The sequence below is a fragment of the Pristis pectinata genome, chromosome 4 (genome assembly GCF_009764475.1).
Source record: "Pristis pectinata isolate sPriPec2 chromosome 4, sPriPec2.1.pri, whole genome shotgun sequence".
Classification (NCBI taxonomy): Eukaryota; Metazoa; Chordata; class Chondrichthyes; order Rhinopristiformes; family Pristidae; genus Pristis; species Pristis pectinata.
Window position 1 is genome coordinate 38,799,693 of NC_067408.1, and position 16,899 is coordinate 38,816,591.

Here is a 16,899-nt window from a genome sequence, read left to right on the forward strand (position 1 = left end):
TTAAAAACGTGTTAACACTTCATGCTGCAGCAAGAGCAGAGTGGGAGGAAAGGCTGATTGCATAAGAGAAACCAAACAGTCAAGATGATGGGTGCATTATGACTACAGGAAACATGACCATCATGCAAGTTTTTCAACTAAACTTCCACTGCCCAGCTGTTGTGGTGACTTTCATTAAGAGAAATTAATAATCACTGTGCTGCACAGTCAGGATATAAGCTACAGATTTTGTTAAGGAAAGCAATTCTGAACTATTCTATATGGGAAGTAAGTTTACTCTTTCCACAACACTGGAGGTTTTTGGCAACAGGAAAAAACAGACTGTTTTCATTATATGATAAAACCTCAACTGAAATTCTATTTAACTATTTCAGTTCTTCAACTTATTTAATGCTGTTTCTGAAATGAGTTCCTATAAATACCAATTAGGATTTAGAGACAATATATTGTGAATCATAATATTTACTTTCTTATGTGCAATAAATGGTGATTAAATTTGGAATAACTATAATTGGCAAATTCTCACAAAAGACTACAGACCATCCCCAGGTAATGAACTGGTTCTGTTTCTACAGACGTCCATAAGTTGATTTTGTCCACAGGTCAGAAAATACACAAAAATCACTCATTATGGTAACGATCCCTCTATAGTATTGTAATGAATGGCACCAAAAGCACAAAAGAATAGTTACTAAAAGTGGAGAGAGAGAGGAAACTAGTTCTGCCATTCATAGGAACAAAATCACAAGACAAAGGAGCAGACGTAGGCCATTCGGCCCATCGAGTCTGCTCCATGAACTAAACTAAAACTATTCCTATCTAGCCCCAATTTCCGGCCTTATCCCCATATCCCTTGATACCTTGACTAATTAGATACCTATCTATCTCCTCCTTAAACACCCTCAATGATTGGGCCTCCACAGCTGTACGTGGCAAAGAATTCCATAATTTCACTACCCTCTGGCTAAAGAAATTTCTCCTCATTTCTGTTTTAAACTGGTACCCTCTAATTCTAAGACTATGCCCTCTAGTCCTGGACTCACCCACCAAGGGAAACAGCTTAACCACATCTACTCTGTCCAGTCCTTTCAACATTCTAAATGTTTCTATGAGGTCCCCTCTCATTCTTCTGTACTCCAGTGAGTACAGTCCAAGAGCTGACAAACGCCTATCATAAGTAAACCCTTTCATTCTGGGAATCATCCTCTTAAATATTTTCTGAACCCTCTCCAACATCAGTACATCCTTCCTAAGATATGGGGCCCAAAACTGCACCCAGTATTCTAAATGAGGCCTCACCAGTGCTCCATAGAGCCTCATCAACACTTCCCTACTTTTATACACTATACCTCTCGAAATAAATGCCAACATAGCATTCACTTTTTTTTTACCGCCAATCCGACCTTGTGGTTAACCTTTAGGGTATCCTGCATGAGTACCCCCAAGTCCCTTTGTACTTCTGTACTTTGAATTTTCTCTTCATCTAGATAATAATCTGCACGTTTATTTCTTTTTCCAAAGTGTACAATGGCACATTCTCAACATTGAATCTCATCTGCCATTTCTTTGCCCATTCTCCTAAACTATCTAAGTCTCATTGCAACCTTCCTGTTTCTTCAATACTCCCTACTCCTCCACCTATCTTGGTGTCGTCTGCAAACTTAGCCACAAAACCACTTACTCCATCATCCGAATCATTAATGTACAAAGTAAAAAGAAGCGGCCCCAACACTGGTCCCTGCGGAACACCACTAGTAACCGGTTTCTAACCAGAACAGGATCCCTTTATTCCCACCCTTTGCTTTCTGCCTACCAGCCAATGCTCCATCCATTCTAATATCCTTCCTGTAATTCCATGAGCTCTCATCTTATTAAATGTATGTCAGACTTTTGAATTTAATATTATGAGAGCTTGTTCGCACGTGCTGGTGTCCATAAGTTGGGTGTTTGTAACTCGGGGGCAGCCTGTATTTTTGCTTTTCTGTGCATGAAAGTAGTTATCCTGGTATGACTTGAATCAGATAATCCTGGGTCACACATTGACCTGTATGTCATTTGAAATGAAGAAAGTGTCTGGAGTTATAAACATCCCTCTCAAATTCAAAAATGACAAAATAGGCGACATCAGTGTTTGCCGAAAAGGTATTCATTGCACAGCCAAGGTGGATTCTATTTTGTTAGCATTTTTAAAGATGAAAATGAAATCATGTAGAGAACAAGTGCCATAAGATTCAATTTCCAGGCAAAAAATAGTAATGTGCATAAATTGAAGTTTTTTTTGGATTATGGTTAAAATAGGAAACATAAACCCAATGGGTGAGACAGATTAATCGTCGTAGTGAAGTTAATGGAGCTGCTGCCTCACAGCTCCAGCGACCTGGGTTCAATCCTGATCTCCAGTGCTGTCTGTGTAGAGTTTGCACGTTCTCCCTGTGACAGTGTGGATGTCCTCCAGGTGCTACAGTTTCCTACCACATCCCAAAGATGTGCTGTTTGGTAGATGAACTGGCCACTGTAAATTGCCTCTCGTGTATAGGTGAGTGGTAGAAAGTGAGGGGTGTGGATGGGAATGTAGGGAGAATAAAAAATAAATAAATTGGTGTAAGTGGGTGCTTGACTGTGGGTGGGCCAAAGGGCAAGTTTTGCTGCTGTATGACTCTGACTTGATAAGCATGATCACAAAAGACATACCTGAGTGTGAACTCACAAGAAGTGAATAAGGTTCTGAAGGCAAAGAGAATGTTAGCCAGAAACAGTACCTCACAATATGTTTACACAACAGAGCAGATTCAGAATTATGAAGTGCAAATTTATGACAGGTATTTGGAAGAAGAAGTAGGATGCCAATGAGGATGTCTGAGGTCAATCATCTCATTTAAGCAATACCAGATATTAGAATGGAAAGGCAGTAGAGTTAACATTCTGGAAGATTAATCTGGAATTTAAAATGGGTGAAGGATATTTTTTATTCAAAATTTACAGTCTTATGGGAGCATATTAGGGTATGGCCTGTACAAATTAGATTGTGGCAAAATGGCTTTCCTCCATAATAGCTTAAATAACTGTGATACAGGTAAAGTTTTGTGGCATTGTTAGGCTTCTATAATAACAAAGAATGACCTTGCAGAAAATACCATTCACAATCAAATTCTACAGTTTGGAGCAAGACTATGGCTTATGTCCATTTGTAATGGGTTTAGAATTCTGTGAACATTTTCTGGGATTGGACTGTTAATACAAATTAAAAATAAATGTAGCAAAGCAAATTCATGCAAAACACGGACGAGACACATAAAATACAGCAAGCAGATACACAGGACTCCATAACAGCAAGCACGTGTCCATCCACCTTGACCCCAGACACTGATGTACAAGTCTCCTAAAGTCCGCCGATGGCCGAAATGTCTTGGCAGAGACCAGAATGGCTTAATGACTGACAGCATGTTGGGAAGTGGGAATTGATCACAGAGTACAAAGAGCTCATTAATGATTCTAATTGCACTATAATAAAACTTGTTTCATTTTTAAAATCATAGTATGGGCAATTAAACTATTTACCATAGATTAATTAAAGAAACACTTGCAAAACTATCATGGATAATTAGAGTAAATATTAAATCGTGTTTATACATTAAAATGTGTTGAAGATATTATTTATTCATATTTCAAAGAATATGTTAAGCTATAAATGGAGATAGAAAGACATCTGAATATATAGAGGCCAAGATAAACAAAACAATAACTGTTGTTACAACTGTCAAACATTAAGATATGGGAAAAGTTCCTCATTCCCTTGAAGAAGTTAAGTACTTCTTGTTAAAAAAAATAACAACTCTCAGGTCTCTGGAGAAACTAAAATAACAAAGAAAATATTAAGCAAGAATTAAAAGCACAATTGTTATGAGATTATTTATACTTAATCTCATTAAAAACTTTGGCTTTTATATTGTTGAATAATCTTTAGCTACTGTTTGAAAGCACTGCCACTGGCAGGAGAGAATATAATTGCAGCATCACACAATGTACTTGGGTAATATCTGTCTCTATCTCTCTCTCTCTCTCTACGTACATATATATATATATGTACATATGTAGATATATAGATATATATATAGAGAGAGAGAGAGAGAGAGAGAGAAATAGTCATTTATAGTGTATATAATAAAAATTACATTGAAATGAATAAATAAATTATATCCGTGCACATTGTCCAGTTATTTCTTGTCCAATTACCATAACAGAGATGACACTTAAATCTCTCTTCTTGCAGTCAGTGCCTTGGGAGTTTTATTAATGAATAATCAAAACCCAGACACATTGATTTGTTGATATTGTGGAAAACATGCACAGAGAGACAGTGTCTGGCTGAGGCAATTTATTACATTTTCATCCTGAACCACTTGACAATATTAGTCTAAAATAAAAACAGGAAATGCTCAACAGGTCAGGTTGCATCTGTGGGAAGAGAAACAGAGTTAACATTTCAAGTTGAAGACCCTTCATCAGAACCAGAGGAATCAAGACCCTTCTGATGAACCTGAAATGTTAACTCTGTTTCTCTTCTCACAGATGTGATCAGACTTGCTGAGTATTCCCAGCACTTTTGTTTTTATTTTATACTTCTAGCATCTACAACTTTTATTTTGGTTCTCAATATTTGTCCTATCTTGTCGTTTTTTTTCCCTCACCTCTCCCAAATTTTCGTTTCCCTATTTGGAAAGCTAATGAACACATATGCTACTAAGTAGTTAAAAAAAATACTTGCTATACACATTTATTTTAATTATGTGGCTTGTGATTTTTTTAAATGTGATTCCAACCCCTTTTTTGAGATTAGTTGAATACCAGTGCCTGTGATTTACGTGGGAGGAGGCAGGAATAATGGAAAAGAAAAAAAAACATTATTTAGTGTCTTTTATAATGTCTCAGCATCACAAAGCTCTGTAGTCAAGTGGTACTTTTCAGTGTTGTCACTGTTCTAAAACAGGAAACACAACAACCAATCTCAAAGCACAATCATATAGTCAACAATGAGGTCAATAATAAGATGATCTGTCACTCTTTTAAACAAAAACAATGCTAGTTAAGATATACATGTCGATCGGGACCAAGGCAAGAACATATTTTGTCTTCATCAGAGACTGCCATGAGTTTGTTTACTTCTATCAGATGGGGCAGATAGGTCCTCTCTGCATGAAAAAGATCACACCTCCAGCAAACAACACTGGCTTGGTACTTCACAATGAATGTCAGTTTATGGGCTCAAGTCCTGTTATGGGCTTAAATCCAGAGCTTCCTGACACAGAAACATGAGGCCATCATTGAGCCAAGACTGATGTCTTTTGACAAAGTTCAAACAGAGTAAAATAAGGTTCTCCCCGCTGCCAAGGATAAATTTCCAAGTATTCAAGAAAAAATTGTGTTCTAATTGGTAAAAGTCCTTCAATTTTTTTTCTACTAGTGGGTTTAAAATATTTTGAGACAAGTTGCATTTATGAAAGGTGTCCAAATTTTTTGGCAGCTTTAATTTGGATAAGAGGATTTTTTTGTTTTTTTTTCCAGCACAAAATAATTGTATAATACTTATAATTAATAAATGAATGTAATATCTACTATACAACTAACTAATATTTTAGTCAGTTATGAAAGAAAGTTATAAATAAGCATGTTAAGGTTGCAACAGAACAAGCTTTATCTGTATAAACTCATTGTTTGTTTTGGCTGCTTACCTTCCCCTGGCTTGGCACTAACAATTGAAAGGTCATCCTGAGCTTCATCCTGGGCCTCCAGACACGTGGCAGGAACCCAACCCTGCTCATCAGATGTGCTGACAAACCACCACCCTGCAAGCACAAATGTTCCATTTCATCAAATGTATCAATCTCTTTAATTTTGTTTAATGCATTTGCTATCACTTGCTGCAGCTGTAAAATCTCTCCAGCTAATGACTTCCTCAGTGCTTCAATATTCCACTGTTGTTTCATTTCTTCCACTTCTTTCCACTATCCCCACAGATGCCTCTTCATCACAAAGGCAGATTAGTATTTCTCAGATCCCACTGTTGTAACCATTCACCCTCCACACAGGATGTGAGATTTGACTGAGGCATTTTAGAGATGGTTTGCATTTTCTTCATGGGAAGTGATATTTCTAAGGCACAATTGCTGACTTTAAAAGCTAAATTTACCTGTCTTTGACTGAAATTTGGGTTCTGGTGGGGTGTAAATTATTTACCAACTTATTTCAACTTGGTTAGAAATTGTATTATACCCAAGAGCTGGTGAACAGGAGGGTGTGGTGATCAGTTCCGCCCCAGTTGCTATCAATGCAGGAAATTCCTACATTCAACAAAAATGGTGAACAGTGAAATATTAGCAACTACTGTTCCATGTGCAAGAGCAGGAACACACCAGTGAGCGTCCTCTCCCTGGGAAAGCACAGACCTCCACTGAAGCAATCCACTCTGACTCAGAATCACAAAAGCCAACATGGAGTGGCCAGGCAAATTATATCACAGGTGGCAACATCCACTGCTTCTCACCAATCTTTTGCTCATGGTTGGGAAGTCAGCCAACAGGATTTAATTGCAAACATGAAGTTAAAATACTTGGGGCCCTTTCTTTTTCCAAGAGGAGGTACATTGTGGACATGTGCCAAAATACCACAGAAAACTCTCCGACAGTTAAGGTCAGGTTGCCCGCTCCAAATTGAATCAGGACTGTCTCCTTGGTTTGACTGTGATATTAAGTTAAAAAAAATATGCTAGGTCATTAGGTTACAGATTATGATGGAATACAATTGTGCTGCTGCTGATGGTCAATATCTCCTCATGTATGCTCTAATTAATTTAGCCTAACAGTACTGCCACACAACAAAATGGAGCATGCTGCAAAGTGAAGGACTTTGATTATCTACGGACTGTGTGAAGAGTGCATATCAAAGTCAAAGTCTAGTTTGTTGTCATATGCGCAAGTGCAAGTATGCAGAGGTGTAATGAAAAGCTTACTTGCAGCAGCATCACAGGGACATAGGCTCATATCAGCATCACTCACAAGAAAAATAAACTATACCCGATTTTACCACTGCTATCTTGAATAAATGCATCTGCAGCAGGAATACTGGTGAGGATGAGGTGAAGTAGTTTTTCTTCTCCTCAAGTGTTGGTTCTTTCACCACTTCTGGCAGACCCATCTACTAACTTGGTGCTTCAGGTTTCAACCAACTCGATGGTGGTGCCCATAAGCCACTTTTGGTGATGGGTACTGAAATTCTCCATCCAGAGTCTCTTTCTCTCTCCCCCTCCCTCCTTCACCTATGTTTCTACAGCTTCTTGATAGGATATGTAGAGTGAAAGGTGACAATGTTTTATCTTTGAATAGAATCATGTGCATAACTTTTGAGATAAAATATATCTTCATAACAGTGTCAAAGGAAGGGCTAGGTAAACTTAAGCAGGCAGAAGTAAACATGATTATAAACTCATGCTATTCTTTAATGATAAAAACATACACATTTTGCATAGGGGCTAAAATTTGGGCTATTAAACTATGTTTACTTAATGTTCATTTCAATCCACAATTCATCAGCTCATCCTACTAAAGGATTTTCAGAACAGAACTTAACTGTAGCATGAACAAATGATGATGGAGTGTTGCCAATAGTCTAGACTTATTTCCTTACAATCCAGATTGATTTGAATTTGTTCCATGTGTATGTCAATGCTTTTCACTGTGGAGTGACCTATGCTATTCCCTTCTTTGTAAAGCACTTTTGCTTTAACAGTATGACATTTCCATGCACCTTTTAAAGGACCATTGACCCATAGCCTCTCAATATCAAGAACTACAGAGCAGACGTCATAAATTGTGGCATTAGATAAATGTGTTTTTTTTCTTTGTGACCAAAATTTACAAGTTAAAATTAATGGGTAAGGCAGTAGGGGGAGGTCCATATTTGATCATATTATCATTCACTCATCATTTCTCTTCTTAATTCTTTTACAGCTGCAAGAAATAGCTTTATGTTGTTGATCTAATTTATTCTTAAATGTATCCTTTGGAAACATTATTATACTTAGCCAAATACAAAATAAATTTTCATTGTCACAGTAAAGAATATTAAGGGACACCAAAGACCTGAAGAACGGGTGGCTCACTTCAGTAGCTCGGGCAATCATCAGTTCACAATCTCAGTGCAAGAAATTATGGGAGGGCTTGTTGACGTTCAATGATGTTAATTTAATATAAGAGCATTCAGCAGCTGTCTTACTCTAGATCAAATGGTGACAGTGGGCAACAGAAAGGAGCAAAATATACTAAAACAATCATAAAGTCTTTGCATTTAATATAATTTATAAAAAAAAGAAAAAGATAAAAGGAATAGTATAAAGACACTTATTCTCAATCCATTAAAATTTGTTTGCTTCACCAAGACGGACAGAAAATCGTGACGCAAATTGTTAAGATGAAGTTATTTAGGTATTCTGCATTTCAACAACAACAAGAATTTGTATAACAAAGTTCATCTAAAAAACAACCAAGGCATTTTAGAGTAGCTTATTAAGGCAAAGATTCCAATGTTAGAATGCATTTTAAAAGTTTGATCAAAGAAGTGTGTTACAAGGGGTCAAGAGAGGAGACTTGAATCGTGGAGAGGTTTGGGTAAGGAAATCTACAGCAAGGACGATGCAGGGTTTTACATGCTGTGAAAAACATCCTTCAAAGGATTTAAACAGGTCTGGAAAAGAAAGTTGGCAGCAAAATTTTGAGTAATCTTAAGGCAATGGAAGATGGAATACTGAAGCCAATCAGTTTGTTTGGGGTCACAAATGCTGTTTTACAGAAAACAATCTTTCAATTGAACTTTTGTTCTAATATTTGACAATTTATTCACTTTCAGGAGCTGAGAATCCTGAGAAGCATTATGTTGGAAAGCCATCTTAAGAGACATTAGAAGCCAAAATGTTTGTCACACAGATGCATTATTTACACAAACTGAATTATGTTCTATCATCTTGAATGAATGGACATATATGGTCAAAGAAAAACAGAAGCTTCAATGTCCTCTCTGCTGATGGGATTTTTATCTTGATGTGAAAACAGAATATCCCAGAAATCATCCAAATGCTGACTTGGTAATCTCAAAGATCCTGGGAAAGCAATGGAGAGCGGTAGCTGCAATAATAAGCACCTCAAAGAAAAATATCAGCCGTAACTTTATACTTATGCTTCTGTCAGGCAACATAAATTACTCAATTGCCTCAAAACCTTCCAGAAGAATATTGGCACTGGTAAAATCAACCATAAGTCAGGCAGTGGACTTGTCAAAAGGAATAGTTTGCTGCAGGTTCGTTCAATGGCCTTTCTCCAATGCTGCAGTGGAAATGATACTTATTGAGTTAACTTTCTAACTAATTTGAAATGATCTTACTTTTGAAGTCATTGATAAATTTATAATTGTTTATCTTGGGGAAAGAAAACCACTGGCAAACGATGGATTATGTAGTATTTCATTCAATGACAATTGAAGTGCTAGAGGAAAGATTAAAAAAAAGTCTTTCATTCTAATGGTATTATTATGAATGAACACTTTGTTTTAAAATAATCTAGAAAATTGCTCTTCTAGTTAAGTATTGTTCTTAGAAGGCTACAGACCAAAGGCAGGTAAATGGGATCAGTACAGATAAGTACCATGGTCAGCATGCACATTGTAGGCTGAAGGGCCTTTTTCTGTGCTGTACGAGTCTCGTTATAAAGACCTAACATACTTCAGTGTAAAGATATGTACATCGAAACCAGACATACAACACAGGATAATGTTTTAAATAAAAAAGGTTAGTCTTTTCAGACTTCTGGACATTCCAGAATTATTTACAGCAAATGAACTGCTTTTCAAGAGTGACACACAAATTGCAGCAATAATATGCATAGTATATAGCAACAAATGGTAATGGGATAATAATTAAACAATCTGTTTTTAATAATGTTGACTGAGGAATAGGTATTGGCCAGGATTGAAACAGTGTCATTGGATCTTTCAGTTCCTCTCATCCAATGGTTTAAATCTCATCCAAAAGTCAGCAAATCCGCTAATAGAGAAAAATGCATATTTTGTCATACTATCACATGTTAGTGTATTGTCACTGTCATTATAGATAAGGCCTTGTGCTAATGTGTTACCTGATGGGAAATTTAATGAGTTACTATGCAAAGTCAATGCAGATTGATAGTTTGGAGGTTATTGCAATGCAAATAACACAAAGCATTGCTATTAATTATTAATTCCAAGGATATTACAGAAATAAATTGAGACCTGAACAAAGGAAATTTTTCTGCTGGATTCATAAACATAATGGTGTGAAAAGGGTTTTACAGGGACTGCACAACTTTCTCCCCCCATGGGTTGAAGAAAAACAAAATCACGGAAAGCCATCACTGGCCTCTTTTCGTACATCGCCAAGCAGCCAAAGGAAAAACAGTGGAAAAGTGTTCTGAAGTGAATTTCTGCAATTGAGGATGCAGATCCCAGGAATCCGTGAATGTTTAAATAATCTAATGTACCCTTATCAAATAAAAGAAATCAGAAAGCACACAGTGAAGTCTGCAATAATTGTCACAAACTTTAAACAACCTCTATTTTCTGAAGCCATTTCAAAGTAATATCTAACAGGTCAATGCAGGATAAGGAACACACTCTGGTCTCCATTGAAGAACCCCACAAATCAATATTAAACTTTAAATTACTTTGATCAACCATTTATATAATTATTAGTAGGTTAATGCATACAACTCAGAGGCAAATACCAGTAAGTAATTCTTGATAGATTTATTTCCCATTAAAGCCAATAGGGTTAAGTGATGGATACTGCAGAATATGAAAACACAATTTCTTGTCACTGTATTACAAAAAGGATAGTTGACTGGAGAGACCAAAATGAAATAAAACTAGAAGACATAGGATGAAAATGATCAGCAGAAGAATCAGCAGAAGATGAGAAAATTCTTTTTTATGCAGTGTGGGGTTAGGGTCCAGAACATACTGCCGGGAGTTATAGTGAAGGCAGGTTTAACTTTGGTGTTAAAACGGCAGCTGGATAAGTGTCTGAATGGAAAGAGTTTACTATAAATTTGCTGATGATACCGCTGTTGTTGGTAAAATCTCAAATGGCAATGAGGAGGCGTACAGGAGTTGAATAGATTGGCTGGTTGAGTAGTGTCGCAACAACAACCTTGCACTCAATGTCAGCAAGACCAAGGAATTGACTGTGGACTTCAGGAAGGAGAAGTTGGGAGAACACACACCAGTCCTCATTGAGGGGTCAGGCTGGAAAGGGTGAGCAGCTTCAAGTTCCTGGGCATCAACATTTCGGAGGATCTATCCTGGACCCAACACATTGATGCAATCATGAAGGTGGCACGTCAATGGCTCTACTTTGTCAGGAGTTTGAGGGGATTTGGTTTGTCACCAAAGACTCTTGCAAATTTTTATAGATGTACGGTGGAGAGCATTCTGACTGGTTGCATCACAGCCTAGTATGGAGGCTCCAATGCACAGGATCACAAGAGGCTATAAAGGGTTGTAGGCTCAGCCAGCTCCATCATGGGCACAACCGTCCCCACCATCATGGACATCGTCAAGAGGCGATGCCTCAAGAAGGCCACATCCATCACTAAGGACCCTCACCATTCGGGACATGCCCTCTTCTTGTTACTACTATCGGGGAGGAGGTACGGGAGCCTGAAGACCCACATTCAATGATTTAAGAACAGTTTCTTCCCCTCCGCCATCAGATTTCTGAACGGTCTATGAACTCATGGACACTACCTCATTATTCCTTTTGTGGTTGCACTATTTATTATCTTAGTGAAAATATTTCCACTTGAGGGCACAGCATAAACAGAGGCCCTCAACATGAGACTGTTACAAAGGAATCGAACAGGGAATTCAGAAAAAATGTGGAACCTGCTTCCACAGGGAGTGGAAATGCCTAGATACAAGGAAAGAGAGGCTGGAGCAGGAAAGGTAGAAGGGAATAGAGGAAAGAGGAGGCTAAAGGTACACATGGATTGCTTGGGCAAGATGCCCTGTTTCTGAGCAATTTCTGCAGTAGAACCTTCAATCCAGTAGTAAATATGATTGGAATACAAAGACTGGAAGGATTGCAGATTTGTTTGTGTAAAGGTAATACCAGGTTCATAATAAAAAACACTATGATGCTCGAGGAACTCAACAGGCCCGGCAGCATCCGTGGAGAAAAGCCTGCGGTCAATGTTTTGGCTCAGGACCCTTCTTTAGGACTGAAGATAGGAAAAGGGGAAGCCCACTATATAGGAGGGAAAAGCAGAGCAGTGATAGGCAGACAAAAGAGGGGAGGTGGGGTGGGCAAAATGTAGTGATTGGTAGATGCAGGTAAGAGATAGTGATAGGCAGGTGCGGGGGAGGAGGGGCGAGCAGATCCACCGTGGGATGGGTCAAAGGTAAGGAGATAAAAAAAAGGGGTTAGAAAAACAAGAGATTGGCTTGGAAAGGGAAGAAAAGAAGAGGCATGGTTGGGGGTGAAAGGATGTGGGGATAACTAGGAAAGAAAAAAGGGGTTAGAAAAAAGAGAGATAGGCTAGGAAAGGGAGGAAGAGACATGGTTGTGGGTTGTGGGGGGAAGGGGTGTGGGGATTACTAGGAGAGAAAATAAAAGGGGTTAGAAAAAAAGAGAGAGGAAGTTTATAATGTTTAATGCAAAATTAGAATTGTCCTTGTCCATTTACTAGAATGGTGCAAGAGATTTGGGTGGAAGCGATTGAACGAATATTCAGATCTTAGCATTAGACAGCAAAATTGTTCATCTTTCCAGAAGTAACTTACCAGATTCATTTTTCTCTATTACTTCCACGACTTGGCCCTGATACAGACTAATCTCAGTGCTTTCCTGTTTGTCATAATTGGTCACTGCCACATACTGATCCAGGAAAAACTGGTCTGCAGACGTCCCATCTCCACCTGAAAACAAAGAATCAACCTTAAGAAAATGACATTACTAATAACAGAATGATCAACAATATTCTGGGGTGGTCAGCAACAAAATGACAGAGCTTCAGTATGATCCAAGCAACCACAATACTGATCTCTTTGAAATGTCTTTCTTAGCACTCAAAAGGATAGTCCTAGAGTTTTCTCTGAAGAGGAGGTGTACAAATCAATCAGTGTCTCAACAGTGCTCAAAAATAAGCAATAAGACTGCAGAGCTGTTATCCATTGTTATCTCAAAGACAGTTACTGAAATCCAAATGTACGGCATACCGAATCCCTGCACTTTAAAAAAAAATACATTTCTTTTACCATAATTAAATTTTTTACCAGTTACAAATTCAAATTGATTTTGACAACAGAAGGACATTGCCATTCGTTTCATCCACAGCCTTAATCTTCTTATTATTATTGAGATACCACTCATTGCTCATGATCTGAAAATTTGTCTGCACCAATCTGGGTGCTGGAAACTAACCTTGATAGGAAAGGTAAAACAATAGTAGCTTCTATTGAATGAAACTGGAGAGCTTTGAATACCTGGCAGCAAAAGAAATTTTAGGGAGATCTGTTGTTGCCAGTGACCTGGTTCTTCTGATCACAGCCCATTCAGCAGTGGTCGTATTCAAGGCAATCCTTATTTGAATATGCAAATAAATCTAACACTTTTTCCACCCATGGGCTCTAGTTGCCTCTTTTGTAGCACCAATATGGCAAATTATGCATTGAAAATGTGCTTTCTGGCTATTAATATTGAAACTTACAGCATCCACTAGTGCTTTAAAACAAAACAACCTGTTACCATCCAACAACTTAGCCCTTGCTCGCTCTTTGTTGAAGTCACGATGTATAAAATCACCGAATTTTACATCTTACACCCAGCTCCTTAGAAGGGCTATCCACTTAATTCCATTCTTTTGCCTTTCCTCCACTTATTATCCAATCCTTCTTAAAAACTACCTACTTCGGTCATTGTTTTGATGAGGTATTTGAAGCTCATTAATGCCCTCTATTTACAAATACTTCCACCTCTCTTTGTTCTTTGTTGATGACAGTAATATCATGCTTCCTAGCTCTCAATTTATTACCCAATGGTACAAGTTTCTAATCACTTTTTCAAAACAACTTTCAATATTGATCCCCTTTATAAAATCACCTCTTAACATGTTCTTCCCTAATGAACAGAGTCCAGTTTTTTGGGTTTCTTATCCATGTTTCATCTCAGTGAATTGGTCTGCATCTTATTCATGTCCTTAATATTCTTCTTAGAGACTGTCATGAGGGTAAATTAATAATTCTGCATTCAATGCTCCTAATTACAAAACCTTGGATGCCATAGCCCTTTTTTTAAAAAAAGGAAGATTTATCCTCTCATAGAGTCAGAAAGTTATACAGCATGGAAACAGGCCCTTTGGCCCAACTGGTCCATGCCGACCAAGATGCCCATCTAAGCTAGTCCTATTTGTCTGCGTTTGGCTCCTATCCCTCTAAACCCTTCCAATCCATGTGCCTGACAATATTTAAAGAATTCTATCTTAACCACTTGAATGGTCTCTGCTCTCCCATTTTTAGAGCTCCAGAATTTATGGGCCAAACCTCACTGGTTTGCCCCTCTGCCCTGAACTGCCATCTGCATATCCCTCCAACTCCTCACACCTAGCATCCTGGAACCCATCAGCGTGACTGCCCCCAGTGGCAATGGGGCCTCCAGTGATGCAGTGAGGAAGTTCTGCTCCATACCACCCACCCCACCAACAAATGATCCTGACAGCCGAAAAACCCAGCCCTAGCTTTGCCAGCTATAACTTGCCTAAGTGATTCTTGTTAGTTCATAAGTGTTTCTGACATTCAGAGGCATTTAAAAAATATCTAAATTGAAGAAAATATCTTAGTAATTAAAAATAATTTGTACTTTAAATATCCCTAAATTACAGCTAAAAAAATTAAAACATTGAACCAAACCAAAAATCTTTGCCTCCTAGTCCTTGGTCCTTTAATCCCCATCAAAATCATAAGCACAATTCCAGGTTTTACTGCCAAGCTATAAACCCCAGCCAAAAAAATCTGGCTCAATATATACATATTTTCTATCCAACTCAAAAATGTAACCTCACATTTTCCCCACATTAAGTTTGCTCAGTAATCAACCTGCTTCTGTCCTCATGAAATTTCTTGTGTGTCTCTTATAATTGATCATGTTCCTCATTTTTGTACTGACGAGTGGTAAAGTAATAGTGCCCTAGGAAAATATTCAGCTTCATGCTGGCTCTTTGCAAGAATTACTCAGTTAAATCCATTATCCAGTGTTTCCCCCACAGCTGCAACATTTTGCTCTGCAACTGGCTTAAGTAGAACATAAATGCCAATGTTGGCTGTTGGATAGAATTGCCTGTTTCTATGCTACGAAGGGAATTGGTTAGATATCATTTAATCAGGCAGCACGTTCCACACATTAAAAATTTGCTTTGTGAACCAGATACGCGTCTGTCACTGGCTCTTTTTTTAAAATCAATAGTCTAAAAAGCTGTGACCCCACACTTACTTTTAGTATACGGTATTCATGTTTTAATTCCAAAACAATATGTTACCCATCCCCTGTATATTTCTGCTCTTCAGCCAATTTCAAATCCACGTTCCTTTTAATACAAGGTCTCATTATTTTATTAACAAGCCCTCTATTTTTCAAATGCCCTTTGAAAAACGATGGTAATTACATTCACTGCATTTCTACTAATTATATATTTCCAAGTAATATATTTCCTCAAATGTTAATTTGTCAAGCAGAGCTATTAATTTATATAAATCTGTGCTGGTTATCCTTGACTCATTTCTTAAAGTTGAATTTTTAGGGTATAATTAGGATAAAATTAACAAAGGCTTACTGCTGGTCAATATTAGGCTAACAAGTTTATGGTTAACTGGTGTACAGCTTTTTCTCTCTTTGGGATGGCATGTTGCAAAAGCACTGATGTTCATAATAATGATGATTAAATCCTCAGGTAAGACCATTGCACTTCTCTCTGTAATCTAGGATCCATTATGATCAGGGCTATTTCATGGTGCTCAGCTGGGTTACTTCCTAAACCAGTTACCTTATCCAAATGATTTCACCTCCTTTTCTTGTACTGAATCATTCTCACCACAATCTTATAGAATTTGAGCCAAAATATTTAACTCGTACCTCCACTATTTCCTCCAAATCTCTACAACATAATTTGCTCCATTTTGCCTGTGCCAAACAAAAAAAGAGCTACCCAGTCCCAACTTCCAGTACTTGGCACTGAGCCCTGCAACCACAGCTCTTCAAGTAATGGGTAACACAATTGGAGGTTGCACTTGCCTATGAAGGAATAGTGGCTGCACTCCAAATGGTTAAATGTTTTGACCATGTTGGAGTTAGGATAAAATACTTTCTTGTCTATCAACTTATACATATCTACACAGACAGCCAATTAACCATTCACAAATGGTTAATGTACAATTAACATTTCCTCAGAAAAATCCATCTGGTTCACTTATGTCCTTTAGGGAAGGAAATCTAATGTCCTTACCTTGTCCGGCTTAAATGTGATTTTAAACCCAAGGTATTCAATTACATTGGCTTCTGAAATGATGTAAGCAAACCATTCAGTCTTATTTTATTATATCAATATAATATAATATCAATTATAACAAAGTGTAATAACATTAAGACTAGACAGACAATGCAGCATCAACTTGACATCACACTGACACACAACAAAGAAGCACCATTAATGTCGATCATGTGACAAAATTTGAGCACTGACCTACCAATTAGTCAAGGAACAGCCTGACAGTGTCACTTCCACAGAATTGTGCCTTTCATCCAATATTTCAAACTTAGTCATAATTCACCAG

General features: G+C 37.7%; 1 protein-coding gene across 6 annotated transcripts in view; it reads right to left on the minus strand.

The window, feature by feature from the left end:
- The window catches only part of sh3pxd2b (SH3 and PX domains 2B), a 385,135-nt gene that overhangs the window by 18,446 nt on the left and 349,790 nt on the right, over positions 1-16,899 (minus strand). For all 6 annotated transcript variants that reach the window (XM_052014630.1, XM_052014629.1, XM_052014628.1 and 3 more), the window contains 2 exons: positions 12,859-12,993; positions 5,730-5,843 (listed from right to left, as the gene is read on the minus strand). In XM_052014630.1, the coding sequence (XP_051870590.1) occupies positions 5,730-5,843; positions 12,859-12,993 (249 nt within the window). The remainder of the gene's footprint in view (positions 1-5,729; positions 5,844-12,858; positions 12,994-16,899) is intronic.